Source organism: Coffea eugenioides, unplaced genomic scaffold (assembly GCF_003713205.1).
Source record: "Coffea eugenioides isolate CCC68of unplaced genomic scaffold, Ceug_1.0 ScVebR1_753;HRSCAF=1484, whole genome shotgun sequence".
Lineage (NCBI taxonomy): Eukaryota > Viridiplantae > Streptophyta > Magnoliopsida > Gentianales > Rubiaceae > Coffea > Coffea eugenioides.
In genome coordinates, this window is record NW_020864621.1 from 1 (window position 1) to 15,593 (window position 15,593).

Here is a 15,593-nt window from a genome sequence, read left to right on the forward strand (position 1 = left end):
TTCAAGGAAGCTAATTTCAAGAAACAAACTTTAGGGAACTTCTCTACTTCCATTTCCCATATTTCCCCCTCAAAGGCTTGTTTGAGTAATTTGAGCACCTCAAGATTGGGTAGATTTCCAATTGCTGCCATTTTGCTCCATGGCATGCGAAAATAAGATAGGGTCAATTTTTTAATAGTCAAAGGAAATTGGAAATCTAACTGATATCGGTCACCGGCGTAAATAACGCAACCCAGACTGAGTGATTCCAACTGACTTAGACAATTCATTGCTACATGATATTGAACACCTGGCTTGAGATTGACAGAGCATCTCAGCTTGCGGATATTTGGAAACTTTCTCAACAGTTTGCTGATGTTTTCCTCAGGATCGAGAGACAAACAGGACAAGAAATCTAAGTCAAGCAACTGTGACGAGTTGTCAAGATTGTCTCTAGGGAAAAAAAAACAATAATGCTTATCGACCTCATCAATTAGCTGTAAATGCCTTAGTTTCTTCAGGTTCCATATGGTATCTGGTAGTGAAACTGAACGATGAGTTGAAGAATTTCGCCAAATCAAAGTTTCCAAGTTCGGGAGATTGCATACTGATGATGGGAGACTGATTTTACCTCGACCTAGAATCGCCAAGTAGCGCAAGTGAACAAGCAGTTCTACCTCTCTAGGAAAGGGGTCGAGTCCAATTTGGCTCAAATCTAACACTCTAACAAGTTTCATGATGTGAAAAATGAATCGGAGGTCAAAACTAATACTGTCTTCATCGTGACTGAATAATAATAGACTGCGTAGGGCAGGAGAAAATAACCTCAAGTTGTCAAAGTGCTCGACCTTAGAATCAATAATGCATAAGCGGCGTAGGTAGCATGGCACAGTGAAAGCAGATAAGTCATCATACCTACGTACCCGCTGCAAAAGCTTTTCTTCTTTGGCTTTTGTCACACAAAACTCATATAACAAATCGTGAATGCGACAAGCTTTGACCCCATCAATGGATCTTGGTTTCGAAACTATGACTAAGCTTCTGCTAATAAGTTCCATCAGGTAATCATTTGCCACATCCTCTGATCTCTTGAGCTGAGTTTTTTGAACAAGTCCTTCAGCGACCCATAGAGAAATCAACCTCTTGGTATTGTGTTCATGGTCTTCTGGAAAGGCTCCAAAATAAAGAAAACATGCCTTCAAAGTATCAGGTAAATGTTTGTAACTCAGCTCTAATGTAGCGGTACATTGTTCCGTACTAGAAACATTCCTTGAACTTAAACCTTCCACAGCTTCTTTCCAACCATATCGGTCCATCCTTGAGAGAATTCCGGCAAGAATGACAACCGTAAGAGGTAGTCCTTGACACATTTCCACGACTTGCTGTCGAATTTCACATAGTTCTGGAGGAGCCAAATCTTGTCCAGGATATAACTTCCCTTTTAGCAAATCCCAGGTCTCATTAGGAGTGAGTTGAGGAAGAGAATACGGTTCATGGTCGAGTTTGGCTTGCGGAGCAACACCACGGAGCCGACTTGTCAAGATAACTCTACTTCCATTTCCATCATCAGGGAATGAGGCTTCCAATCCGTTCCATGCATCAATGTCCCATACATCGTCCAAAACAATGAGATATCTGTTTTTCAGCAAACGTCTTTTGACTTGAAGAGCCAGATCTTCTTCACCCATCTTAAAAACATCCTCAGGAAGCTTGGACTCAATACAAGTCAAAATTTGAAGCAACAGATTTCTCTTTTGATATATTTGAGAAACAGTACACCAAGCACGCTCTTGAAAATGGGAATTCACTGAAGAATCATTGTACACTTTTCTAGCCAAAGTTGTCTTACCGCATCCCGGCATACCCACAATGGAAACAATTTTCACTTGGCGTGATCCATATCTGAGTCCATTGATTATCGATGCCGTCTCATCCTCGAATCCCACCACCACATCATTGACTATTGGCTTACTTCCTTCTTGTGGCATGTGATTGAATCTCTTCGTTACTTCCTTAACTTTTCCACCAAGTCTGTCGCTATCACAAATCTTCAAGGCCGCAGCTTTAATGATGTTCATTTCTTCTAAAATGGAATGAATGGACATTGAAGAAGAATCTAAGATATTTCCAGTTATTAAGGAGTCAATAAAAAGCTCTATCCTGTATGCCACCCCAACAATACGATTCCAAATTGCCTGGACCTCCTCATCTTCATTTTGCAGCTCCACAATTTTCCACAGCAAAGAACGTAAACAAACAAGTACTTCCTGGACTTTTTGAATTGGATGATCGATCAAAGCAATCGAGCCGGCCTCAGAACTTGTCACATCCATCATCTTTTCTAGAAGGGAATCAACAAAGCCCAGTCCATTGGTCGTAGGAAAAGTGAATGATGATGATTCTGGACACTTCTCTGTGATTACTGCATCGATGAGCTTAATTATTTCCAATAACTCAGAACACACGATATCCATATCCTTGGCTTGTATGGCGTCTTTGATTGCATTCAGAGAGAGTGGGGAAATAAAATCTCCTCCATAACATTTCACGACTCGAGTAGGATCTCTTACTTTCTCATCGAACTCCTTTGGCTTCTCCTTCAAAATGGTTCTCAAGGAATTGAGCCCCTCGTAAAACATTTGTAGTTGACGCAAAATCACAGGACAAGTACCATGCTTTAGTTTCTCCCAAAGATTACACAGGAGAGAATGGTAGAAGTCTCTCAATATGCGCTCATCTGTATCTCCGTATGATTGTCTTGATAATTTTGAAGCAATCAGGGCCTTGATACAAGTCTCAAGGACTTGCGGTTCAACAGGAAAAATCTTCTGCGGCAGTTCCGAAATGCTTTCCTTGATATCCTTGGGCGATCCGAAACCCTTCTTAAACTGGAACTTATAAGAGAGGCCTGCTGCATTGATAGCCACAGCTTCAGTGTGAACCAACAAAGGTCCCAATTCTGTGTTTTCAACGCCATGCAGTGTGAGAAAACGGATGAAGTTTTTCATGAACGCCAGCTTCTCTTCAAGGGCTTTAATTAGTCCAACTTGATGTGGCAGCCGACTCCTTGGAAGATAATTCACTAGATTCTCCAGAAGAGAATCCATGAATTCCATAAGGTCATCTTTTCGAACGACCGAATTACTGGACTGCCGTGACGAGGAACCCAAGAAAAAGACGTACCATTTGCAAATGTCTTGTTCGAAGGATTCCATGTCTATGTCTAAATGATGGACCGCATCCCAAGGCTGATAAGAAGATTGGATCTCCTTTGCCCACTTGGGAATGGCTTCGCCAATCTGAACTGCCAGAGCTTCTAGGCTTGCATGATGATTATCTGCCTGGTTCTTTTTGTTGTCAAATGGTAATTGCACATCATCGTTGCTGTATTTTCTCGCACACAGAAGAAATGTTCTCAGATGTCTTAGCTTGCGTCTCAGGTGCTTCTGCGGCCAATTTGGAGATTCTGGACAATCGTTCTCCAGTGCTTGCAGATCATCCAAGATGGAAGGAATACGAGTGATACTAGTGGAGGCCATCTAATAAAAGGAAGATCAACAAGGGAACCGGAATGTATCGATCTCAATTTAAGAGATGAAACAGTTCTCAAATATGAAAGGAGACGAGAAAGATCTGCAAAACCTCAAAAACAAGTGCTCTCGTCTTTTCTGTACGTTGATTGCTAGTGTCCAGAAAGTAAATAACAAATAGTCATTGGATACTTCTTGGATGTTTGAAAGAAAAAAAAGGCCCCACTGCACATGCGTTGTCCACTAGTCCAACTGCTTGAATGGTACAAATAGAAGCTATGGTACGGTGTTTTATAACAAATAGAAAGTTTTAATGCTTTGGACTCTATTGATTTCCATGTTTATTGCCTTGCCATCAAACAACAGCTTTTCACATTGAGAGCTGTCTACAATGGCTTTAAGTAAAATTGGTAAGCACCACAATCTCCAATTTCACTCCTATGTTTTTAGATGGAGTTTGTCAATACCTACGTTAACTATAAGTTTTCATTTTTATAATTTCAGTTTATGACCCTTTTATGATAACTAGTAGGAAGTTGGGTACCCCTATTTAAGATTAGATTAGATTACCTTGGAATTAATTATTAGAATTTATTCTGATAATTTTGGTGGTTGTTAATTGTAATGTTGTTGAATGGAATATTATGTATTGATAATATTATTATGGGTTACTTGTAATCATATTTTGAAAATACACGATTCAGCATTCCTGCGGCTGTCTCACCAATCAAAAAAGGCTCCCTTTAATCATTAAAATCTTGAAACGTTTGGGGCTGTTTACAATTTAGTCAATCGCAAAAACGTTTTGTCAGCTCATGCCTCGGGCACTGGAAAACAGAGGAATCACATGTCTCAATCAAAATTAAAAGGATAAGATATCAAAACTTCTTGGGTTTGCTAAATGTTTAATTTAATTTTTTCTGATTTAAAAATCTACGTTATAACTTTCTGTGGTTTCAACTAAATTAAAAATTGGACGGAAAGCATCCAATCCAAATCGAAAGAAATGCAAGTAATACTATAGTACTGGAGGCCATCTAATCAAAGATTAATAAGAGAACCAGCAGAGATCTCAATTTAGAGATGAGACAACTCTCAAATGTGAAAGGAGATAAGAACTGCAAAACCTCACAATTGAGTGCTCTTCTCTTGCTCTGGTGATAGATTGCTAGTATATAGAAAAGAAAGGACAAATAGTCAATGGACATTTCTTGGATTATTTTAAAAAAAAATTATAGAAAACGACTCCATTGCACTTCCCTTAGTCATTAGTCCAAATGTTTGAATAATACAGCATTAATTACGCTCTTAACAATCTTTTAATACATCTAGCGGCACTAATTTCGCAACCGGGTTAATCGCATCATACTGCCAAATCATTTTGATTAGTCTTGCACGTTATTATAATTGCTTAGGTCAATGAAGTAGGACTTTAATTTAATTTTGAGATTAATAACAAGAATTCAATCAACAATCCATTTAATAAACTAGCAATAGTTCGCGGCACTAATTTCGCAACCGGGTTAATCGCATCATACTGCCAAATCATTTTGATTAGTCTTGCACGTTATTATAATTGCTTATGTCAATGAAGTAGGACTTTAATTTAATTTTGAGATTAACAACAAGAATTCAATCAACAATCCATTTAATAAACTAGCAATAGTTCGCGTAATTTGCACGTGATTATATTAACTCAAATATAACATGTCTTATATTTTTTTTGTGAAATTTGATTGTTTACCTGATAATAAAACATGTCATATTTTCATTAACCAATTATTATTCCAAAGACCATCTAATATGAACTCTTTGATAAATTACTTTTGAATTTATTTTTGAGTTTTCTTTTTTTAATTTATGTCATCTTTTTGGTAAATTATGGATTTAGCTTTGATAAATAATTCCTAATTCGGTTATTTTTCACCAAAGTTGTTGTATACTCACAATATTTTTACCATAAAATCATAATATTATTATTTTTTAAATATTGTACAAAAAATATTGCTAAACAGGAAATATATGCATACATGTCAAGTGAGAGCCTAGTAAATAGAATTCATAATTATTAGTAAAATAAAGACTTTGTGACGGCCCCACTTCTCCCCAAGGCGAACCAAGGGGTATCTGCGGAACGCCTGCCCAACTCTCGGCAGGACTCACGCAAGAAATCTAGCCAAAACCCTTCCGAAGAATAACCTAATCTATTACAATATCGCTTTCCTCCAAAATGGTCAATAACCAAACCACATTAACTTCAGAGATAACAGCATTTCAATATAGCCAATCGTCGACTCTTAAGAACCTTACGCGTTACAACCCAAGTCTAAAGTCATACCATCCCAAACATACAAGTTTATACAACACAAGTACGAACATACAAGCCGAATATCTGAATCAGGGATTGCACTTTTCCAGCTTCAAGTGGCAATTCAAAGCATTAAGTACACCTAGCTTAACGTATCTCCAATCCGATACATGACGTAAGTAACATTAGACATTACAAACCGCAAAGCGAAGTCATAGAATTCATTTACATCCATAAGAAAGTCTAAGTAAATTGTAAAGCTCTCAATTTCCAGAACCTGTCAAGGAAAACAAATATACACGGTGAGCCAATCGCTCGTGAGGCCAAGAACCCACATGCACGCACGTTGTCCACGTAGAACAATAAGGTTCAAGTAATTTACAATTCAAGCGAGGCAAGTAAACAGAAACAATTCAAGGATATAGGAGCTCTCAGGAGCTATTTTCCACTTGCTTCGCCACGGCTCGATCCGATACCCCCTCACAATGACCCTCCGTCATCCGGGTGGGTATTATATCCGTAGAAACTTCCCTTATTACTTCCTCCGGCCAACAATCCACCCTCTCGGATCCGTAACCAAACACGCACGAAAAGGGCGATACTCGTTGAGTATGCCGAACGAGACCTCAAGAGATCAAGTTTTGAATTTTGAACACGCACGAAAAGGGCGATACTCCACGAGTATGCCGAACAAGATCTCAAAAGATCAAGTTATGTTTGTTGTTCCCTTGGCTTATCAAGCTTCTCGACCAAGCCCATGCCGGCTCGAGTTGCAAGATTGGCTAAGAGAATTTGGGCGTCCCCATAAGTCGAGGAGTTTCACTCCACCCGACAACACATCACGCACGACACGCACGGCAAGCACGACACGCACGACAACACAACACGTACACGAAAACGGGTATATTTGAGCCGACGAGATTCACTCAAATCGACTTCGAAAACCAAGTTAATACAAGTAAAGTTCAAGTAAAGGAGAGCGAGTGCGATAAAGTACACACTCGTCCCATCAAGTGATATTCACGTATATAAGCAGGTAAATCAAGTAAACACGACAAGTCATGTACTTGACACTCACAATTCAAGAGTAATTGAGCGAGAGAATCGTTAGTTGTCCTCTCCGGGATTCTCTTCAAGACTAGCTTGAGCACCTGAAGCAATTGACAAGTATTTTTCACTCATAATCACGCATTAATCAAGGAAGGAGTTACACTCATCTAGACTTGTCACTACCTCAAATCAAGAACCTTAACCACTAAAAATAAAGGTTCAAAAGTGAGGTTTTATTAACACAAGAAAAAATAATTTCCTTCATGGAATCAAGTTTAAAGTGACCAATTATCATCAAGAAGGAATAACGGGTTTTCAAAATTCATTTTCTAAGAAATCGGCAAATTTCAGCTTTGCACGTCAAACTTAGAAAAATCAAATATTGTATTCAGTAGGTCTAAAATTGAAAAACTTGGTACCGTTGGAAACTACTTCCAGAGTACCAAAAGTTCCTAGAATACACTTTTCCACGAGTGTAAGTGAAAGGCACTCAAATTTTTGACTCAAAGTTGGTAACTTGAATTACCAAAACAGATTTAAGTTGGTTTTTGGCCAATTTTGGAAATTTGGCAAAATTCACTTGTTTGGAACTAGCTTTTGAAATTTGGTACTCTTTTAGAGTCACAATCCAAGAGTATAACAAAATAAACGGAACGAGGAACGGAGTTTTGAATATTAAGATATGGCAACTCAAAATTACCAAGATTCCCTTGTGAAACATGGGTTTTTTTCAAGCTCGAGTCATGAACTTTGGTAATTTATTTGACCCATGGAACGGTTCTCGGAATAACATCATAATTAGCAGTATAATACTACCATATAAGGGTTGTCCCTCTACCAAATTTCATAGGAAAATATGCACGGGAAGTCACTTAACAAAATCACTCAAGTTTCCAAAATTTTAAGGCAAAGCTGCCTTGAATGTGAAAATTTCCTTTTCTAAACTTTTGATCCAGGAAAATCCTCTAAACATGGTTCATTTGCGTAGAAAAGGTTTAAGGGTCATCCCAGAACAACATTTGTGGTGATTAACACCAAGAGATTTAATTTGCAAGTCTACACCGAGTCTTGCATCAAATCTGTCTAAAAATCAGGGTTTTTAAGGACAGAGCAGGTTTCCTATTTTGATCATAGATCACTCAAATTAACTAGGAATTTGGCATGGTTTATGGCGTTGGAAAACACATTCATAGGGCTATAATTTCACAGAAGAAATCATTTTGAATTTCGGCACACAACTAGCTCGAATTCGAGCCACAAGTCGCAACCTCAGCATTTTGTTCTTGAAAAACAGAGAAACAGGATAGTCATCTTTAAATTATTGGTTCGGCTCACATGCATGGAACCAGAACATACATTTTATACCGTTGGAAAGGCTGGGATATTTAGTTTCAAATGCCACTGACGGCACTCGATTTTGACATCGGAGCACAGAGTTATGGCCGAAATACGAAAACTGGTCAGAGCATTACGGAAACAGTTCCAGGTTTACTAACTTTGTGAAATCATTTTATTTGACCTACCAAATCTCAATATTTTTCAATGAAACTTTGTACACCACATATTCAACATATAAACATAATATACGAGTCATGAAACCCTCAAAATTCTACAAAAAGGGGTGCGATTAAAACAGGGAAAAACTGAACATTTTTGAACTATGCCTCACTTGAAGTCTAGACTAGCTAGGTATCATTAATCTATTTATTTAGACACTAAACTAGCATTATATCCATCATTAATCATTTTATCAGCCATCAATCCAAGGGTGGGAGTTCATAGAGCCCACCATCAAAATTTTCCAACATGAAATAAAACAAATAACCTGTAATTTTGGCGAATAATTCCACCACAATAAATCTGTCATTGACTAAATAGGATTTCCAGCAGCTATAGGTCAATATTTTTGGCCAATCTTTTCCAATAAATTAAATGCTTCGTAGCTGAACAACTTACACCGCATAAAACACATATTTCTCATGCATTTCTAGACCATTGTTCCAAGAAAAAAAATTCCAGAAATCACTTAAAATTCCAGCTCAACCTTTTCGGACCTCACAAAATTTTCCAGCAATTAGATGTTCTTAATCCAGCTTTTTCCTCGGCTAAATCAAAGTGTTAAGGGCTCAAATTCAACATGCCATCACTTAACTAGTTAATTAACATATCTAGCTCAGGAATTAAATTCGATTAACGACGAAAGTCATCCAAAGTTTCCAGAAATTGGTTCGGCTATCTCGGATGAGGTTGCATACGACAGATTGTAGTTTTCTTATTATATTTTTTTTTCCTTTTTTTTTCCTTGTTTAGCCGAGCTGCTCAGCCTCATGTAAGACTTAATTATCTTGTTCTTAATTTGATCCTTACTTTTATCAGCTCAGGTTACCACAAATAAGCAAATTAAAGTCTGCATTTCTAAATCCATCTCGCGGCAGTTTTCATTTCTTCCAAACCAGAATTTCCGATGCTCTTAGTTCATCATCCGAATGCATACTCTCAACATGCAAGTCTTAATCCTCTAGTTCTTAATTAGTTAATTGTAGTTACAAGCTCAGCTTCCTTCAAATAAATAAGATTAAGGCTGCATTATCAATTCAGCTTTCCAGCAAAACCCATTCCTTCGCACATCAGTTTTTCTTTTCCTAAAATCATCATCCAATCGCCTAAGCTTCACATGCACAGCCGTAGATAGTTCAATCTACCTCTGATCAATGTAGTTTAGCTTAAGAATTACCTCAGATCGAAGCTTATACTCACGACAGAAAGCTAATGTTTCTTCCCTCTCGGCTCGCACGCGACTGGATGGTTGGCTGCTGTCTTGGTTGCCGGTGGTTGCAGATGTGGTGTTTGTGGTTGGAGATGGTTGCAACTGGTTGAAGTTGCAGCAAGGATTGAAACTCACGCAGTGCTGCTCTCCTTTCTTCCCTCTTAGCTCACGGTCAGAACAGAAGAAAGAAAAGAAAAAAAAAAATATTGCAGCTTGCGGTTTCTCTCTTTTCTTTTCTCTCGGTTGCAGCAGGAAATGGAAATGGGGAAGTTGTGTTGCGGAGGATTGGAATTGATATGGTGAAGTGAATTGGTTATAGTTGAGGTGAGATGGTGGGGTGATTGTGGTGCTAGGTAGCAGAGGTGATTTACGGTAGTTGAGGGATTGTGTGTTGGATTGGAGAAAGTTTCATTGGCCGAATGGAGTGGTGCTCTTGATTTTTTTTTTTTTATTTATTCTTTAAGGGTTGTCCGAGGGTGTTGGATTGCATGGTCATTTGGAAATTGGATCGAGGGCATTTTAGTCTTTTCACATCTCCTCCTATCATCCACTTAAGTTCCTTGATTCTAACTTAACTCCAAAAATCTATTCCGAATATAAATTAAGCTCCTAATAATGCACTAATCTTGCAAGGTTTCAATTACCGAAATTTTTACGTCCTACACGTATTTAGTATACTTGTATTGTTTTTATCTAAAATTTATCGGCCTCGTCTTATCGTGAAAATTTCTATTAACATTTAATGTTATTATCTAATTGGAGTTAATTATTGGAATCCAAGTAATTTATTTTAAAGTAGTAAAATTAATCTGCTCAGGTAGTATTAATTTAACATAATGGAAACTAAGTACTTTAATATTTTATGTTGGGGTGCTAAAATTATTCTAACTCTAAAGGTGTTAATTTAGTTTAGCAAAACAAAAGAAATTTCGTAACTTAGAGAAATCATATTATTTTTCACATGAAAATTGTTTTTACGCACTTATTTACAAACAAGTGAAAGTAATGCTAAAATTTATTAGAGAATTAGAAATGCAAATGAAGTTTGCAATTTTATTTGTATATATATTTTCAGGGTTCTCACATACTTAAATCATAAAATCAATTTCTAAAGGGGTATTAGAATAAATAAAATTGATTAGTTAGATTTTGTCATTCTAATTATTTTCACCAAACTCACCCCTTTCTTTACCCTTTTGGAAAGCTCGTTTACGAACCAGCATCTAGACGTGCCTTTTCTTACTTAAAAATAAACCCCAAAGTTAAGTTTATGATGAAATAAACAAATTTTAAGAAATAAAAAAAAATTGTATCAACATTTTAAATATTATTTTCCCGTGCTAAGACAAATGAAATGCAATTGTATAGTTAGAATGAATTAATTGTTTAATAATAAAATACATGAATCGTGCTCATATCCAACTTCGCATGAACATTTTACTTTATATCTTTCCAGTTGAACTTTTCACAAAAAATTTTGTGAATTTGAATTGAATAATATAAGGCGCATTGTTGAATTTGGATTATTGACGTTTTTTTTCCTAAGTGTTATTGTGGTTGATAAGAATATAATGATTTATAAAGCTTAATTATCTTAAAATGGCTATTTAGTTTCAATTGATAGAAATAGTTGGATTTTTTTTATTTTTGCTTTTCTTTTAGTATTTCTTTATACTGATAGAAGGCACATAATTATGTACCTGTCTCATGATATTCATATCAAGATTCTCCAAATGAATATGGACTCTTTTCTTATTCTCTTTTGTTCTAAGTGCATCTATTTTTTATATTAATATTTTTTTTACAATCTTAAAATTGTGGTTAATGAAATTGGTCAAACTATATTTGACTAAGAAATTGTTTCGAATAAGAAACTGTGATGCACATAAAAATTGGAGATGAAATGTAAGGGTCGCTAAATAATTTTAATAGGGAGCTTTTCATTTTAATTACCATTATTATTGAGATATATTCATTTGGAATGTTTCATATTTTAATTATTTCGACAATTAAAATACAATAACTTGGGGTAATATGGAAACAACATAAATTAAAATAAAAAAGTGCTTGCAACTTATAATGCTAAATCTCGTCATACTTTTAATATAGTAATAGTAATAGTAGTAGATAAAGAGAAAAAAAAAAAAGAAGCTATCTAGATGGTAAGATTTTTGGGATATATACACAGTGATAGGACTCCTGATATGCGCTGGTTAACACCATGATTAGGTGACATCTATATTTGCAGGACAGCTAATGACTCTGACATCTTCGCAAGTGCAAGTGCAAGTGCAGCAGCAGCTGGTCCGAAGCAGAATTGTAGATTATTTTAAAAAATTATGGAGACAAGACCATTTAGGTAAGCGCAGCAGCAGCCGGCTTGAAGCAGAATTGTAGATTATTTCAAAAGATTATGTGATAGGGTGCTAATTGTTAGTAATTTTATTGTTAATTTTCCCTCTTGTCCTTGCCAAATATTGTTTTAGTTGTTACTCCCTCCGTCCCATTGATAGTGTCATACTTTCCTTTTTGGGCTGTCCCAAAATATTTGTCATGTTTGACATTTCAAACTATTTTAAGCTATGAATTTCCATTTCTGCCCTCCATTAATAGTGTGATAATGCATGTGCTAGTTGGCCCACAAATTGATGTGTGGTCCCAAAGGACATCCAAATATTCCAACTTGTACCATATTTGACTTTCGGCTCCAGCAACAAAGTTCCGACTCCAGCCAAATTCATCATCAAGAATGTGCACATGGCTCTTTTAAATTTCAATTGAAAACTGATTTTGTTATCAAGAGGATCATTTCGATTTTTTGCAGGAAATAGAATATCGAGATGATTTAATTAGTGATTTTCTTTTGAAAGCTTTCAATTTTTAAATTATTTTCATACGCACTAATTTTTTAAGAATGATCAACTTTCACAAAATAAATTCATATTGAAAGCAAGAAAATAGTGTAAAAAATAGGTGAATAATTTTAGATTGACCCAAAAACTAAATGAGCAAAATAATAAGGCATGTTACTCTACTTGGAGAAAAAAAACTACACTCACTACCAAATTTAATTTAAACGTAGTCTATGGAAGTGTCAGTTCCTCTCTTTTTCTTAATGTTTCAAAACTCAAAAATGCAAAAACAGATATTCTACCACCAAATAGCAAAAGAATGCAAACCAATATGCACTATTTCCACTTTATAGAATAATGCTATTGACAGTTTCAAAAACTCCAACAAAAGTAGTGTTTCAATGTTTATACATGTACATAGCTTCACTCAGCATTGCACATTTTCCCTTTTGTACAAAAATCAGCACTACTACTACTAACGTCAAGCTAACTTGACTGAGCTATTCTAAAATCTTGTAAAGTGAAATAAAAGCAGTCAATGAAAAACCACTAGTACATAAAAGTGCTTCTATATTCTTTGCCCAATCAAAAGCTTGCATCACAAAATCAAAAGGGTTGGATTGCTTGACTTCAACCATCTGCCAAAAGATGAGATAGGACACAATTAAGTGATAAACAACAAATAAAGATGCTCCAGAGCAAAGTGAACAAGAATAGCTAGACAAATGAACATTGAGTACATGTACATTTTGCACATTAGAACACCCATACCATTTTGTTCAAAACACATGATTAGTAAAGTTTAAGTACCTACAAATATGAAAATAAGGAACACTAGTTAGTTTAAACAACCATACACACAAGAAATTAGAGATAAAAAAATCTTTAAAAAAAAAAAGCTTTATAAAATCTTACCTGTCCAATGAAGATAATCATGCTTGCATATGACTTAGAGCTTGATTCACAAGTTCTTTTTCACATTCTATTTGCAGTGGAAGACAACTTTCTTTCATTAAATGGTGCTTCCCAATGTGTGGCACTTTATAGTTATTTCCCCCAAGATTTTTCATCACCTCTACCATACATGATTGCAATGTTAAGAAAACATTGTTTAGACTTTCACTTGATAATTCATCAAATGACTTTTCCACAGCAAGAATTAGCTCATCAATTGACAAGGGTGCTTCTTGATGTTGCAAGGATTGTATAGCTCTAAAATATCCCAAGTCAAGAACATTCATGTCCGGACTATTAGGAGGCTGAAATGACAAGTGAATATCAAATCCATCTCTAGAAGCAGCTTCAATAAATACCGGATCAGTGGGATTAATATGTGGTTTTGCATTATCCTGTTGGATCAAAATTTCAGTAACACTACCACCATGCCGTGGCCATTTAGCATGTATTGCAGGCAAAACCTGTTCAATTAAACATCTCCTATATACTTCCTTGGTCACTGACAATATTGGCTTAGTTTCTAAAGTACCTGCCATACGATTTTTACTACTCCTCTTTGCTGGTTCTTTGAATACAAAAGGAAAAATCCCAATTTTCCCATCAAATGTTGGGTTACCAGAGCAGTCAAAACGTGGTCGAGCAACAGCAGCTAGGAACATAACTTTCACAATGAACTTTTTGCTCTTACATGTCCTAAGAGGTTCTTCTTCTTGAGGATGAAGATAATATTTTTCACATTCTTTAGTCATGTAAAACCACTTTTCATCAATATGCACAACATTGAACATACTCATAAATGTTGGATTGCTGTTGAGACTTTCTGGTTCAAGCATTGACAAGCAAAAGTTAAGCCTTACTTGCTTATTCTGATCTGTCAATTGTGGTTTGAGTGCATTTGAGTGTGGCCTTATAGCACCTTCTTTAATTCGTCGGTGAAGGGTTGATTTGGACACTTTCATTTCACTGGAAAGTGACCTGATGTTTGTCCGACGCCGGAGAGGAATTGCCATGATCAAAGTAAAATCAATATCCACTCGTTTTCTTCCGCATCTTTTAGAAAATCTGCGTGATACATCAACTCTTCCATCTGTAGAAGTAATTGCTGCTAGCTTCCAAATTCTCTGAACTGTCCTAACACTTGTTTTAAATAGGCTTGCAATGTTCCTGATGGTTCCCCTTTTCAATTTACCGCCATTACTTTCCTGTAATAAAGCTTCAAAAATCATTTGCCTTTCTTGATTAGTCAATCTCTTTGTAGAATTATTAGTTTCAACATCATTAAAAGTATCCATATTTCTTTTAAGAATCACCTTTGAAACATGGTGTAAAAAAAAAAAGAAACAGAGTGTTAAAACAAAACAAACGGACTGCATATATAGAGGTACAAATCAGTGTACAATTCCATTAAATATTTTAAAATAGGCATTTCAAGACTTATTTTTGGAGTAATCCGCCAAAATCCAAATTTTCAGTAAATAATTTGGCGGCAAATCTTTAAGAAATTATAGACAAAATAATCAATAAATAAACATTACAAAAGTTTAAAAGATCCAGCCTTTCTTACATGAGAAAAGAGAAAAAAACCATTAAAAAGAAAGAATAGAAGACAGTTAACTAACCTTTTAATCTCATTTGTTATCAACGATGGATTAGCAATCAACTTCATATCCTTCCAATGCTTCTCTCTTGAATTGGAGCTCCAATATTGTAATCAAAGGTGAAAACTTTCAAGTGAATATGGAGTATGAAAAGAGGGAATTTGTAGTTATTCCAGAGAAATTATCGTAGCTTAAATTTGCAGCAATTGAAGAATGGCTAACGACGGAGAATCAGAGAAGATTTTAGTAGTAGGCGGTGATGAATGTCTGCTAGAAGAAGGAAACAGTTTCTGTGGCAGCAATTGATAAGGAAACGGTTTTTGTGGCTGAAACAAAAGATTGGTTTTTGGTGGGTCCCATTTTGACCCATTTGCTTTGGATGAAGAAGATTTTGATAAGGAAATGAGCTTTTATTTTTGGTAGCCGAAACAATGGAATGCCTTTGATGGGTCCCTCTTTGACCCATTTATTTCTTGAGTCTGTCGGTGAATGTGAAGGGCAAATTTGGAACCCATGGGTTTAAAAACAAGTGGATTTTACTGTGCATAAAAA

At 35.9% G+C, this 15,593-nt stretch overlaps 2 protein-coding genes and 1 long non-coding RNA gene across 3 annotated transcripts; all 3 read right to left on the reverse strand.

The window, feature by feature from the left end:
• Nucleotides 1–29: 29 nt before the first annotated feature.
• On the reverse strand, nt 30–3,518 carry LOC113758833 (putative late blight resistance protein homolog R1A-3; the record flags this gene model as incomplete). Its single annotated transcript, XM_027301555.1, has 1 exon — nt 30–3,518. A coding segment is annotated over exon 1 (3,489 nt), but the record flags the coding sequence as incomplete, so codon positions are not given.
• A 9,339-nt stretch (nt 3,519–12,857) lies between these two features.
• Nucleotides 12,858–13,847, reverse strand: LOC113758834. Its single transcript, XR_003466862.1, has 3 exons — nt 13,402–13,847; nt 13,258–13,296; nt 12,858–13,124 (listed from the first exon to the last, which is right to left on the reverse strand). It is a non-coding gene; the product is annotated as an uncharacterized LOC113758834 (long non-coding RNA).
• A 34-nt stretch (nt 13,848–13,881) lies between these two features.
• LOC113758832 lies at nt 13,882–15,401 on the reverse strand. Its single transcript, XM_027301554.1, has 3 exons — nt 15,063–15,401; nt 13,973–14,656; nt 13,882–13,904 (listed from the first exon to the last, which is right to left on the reverse strand). Exons 1-3 carry the CDS (start codon nt 15,073–15,075, stop codon nt 13,882–13,884), a joined length of 720 nt encoding a protein of 239 aa, XP_027157355.1. The 5' UTR covers nt 15,076–15,401.
• Nucleotides 15,402–15,593: the final 192 nt, after the last annotated feature.

Excerpts from the sequence above, each read along its gene's own strand:
- LOC113758832 (XM_027301554.1), bottom strand. Across the intron at positions 13,905-13,972 it reads TAGTAAAAATCGTATGGCAG|GTTTTGCCTGCAATACATGC; the intron begins GTACTTTAGAAA and ends TTAATTGAACAG.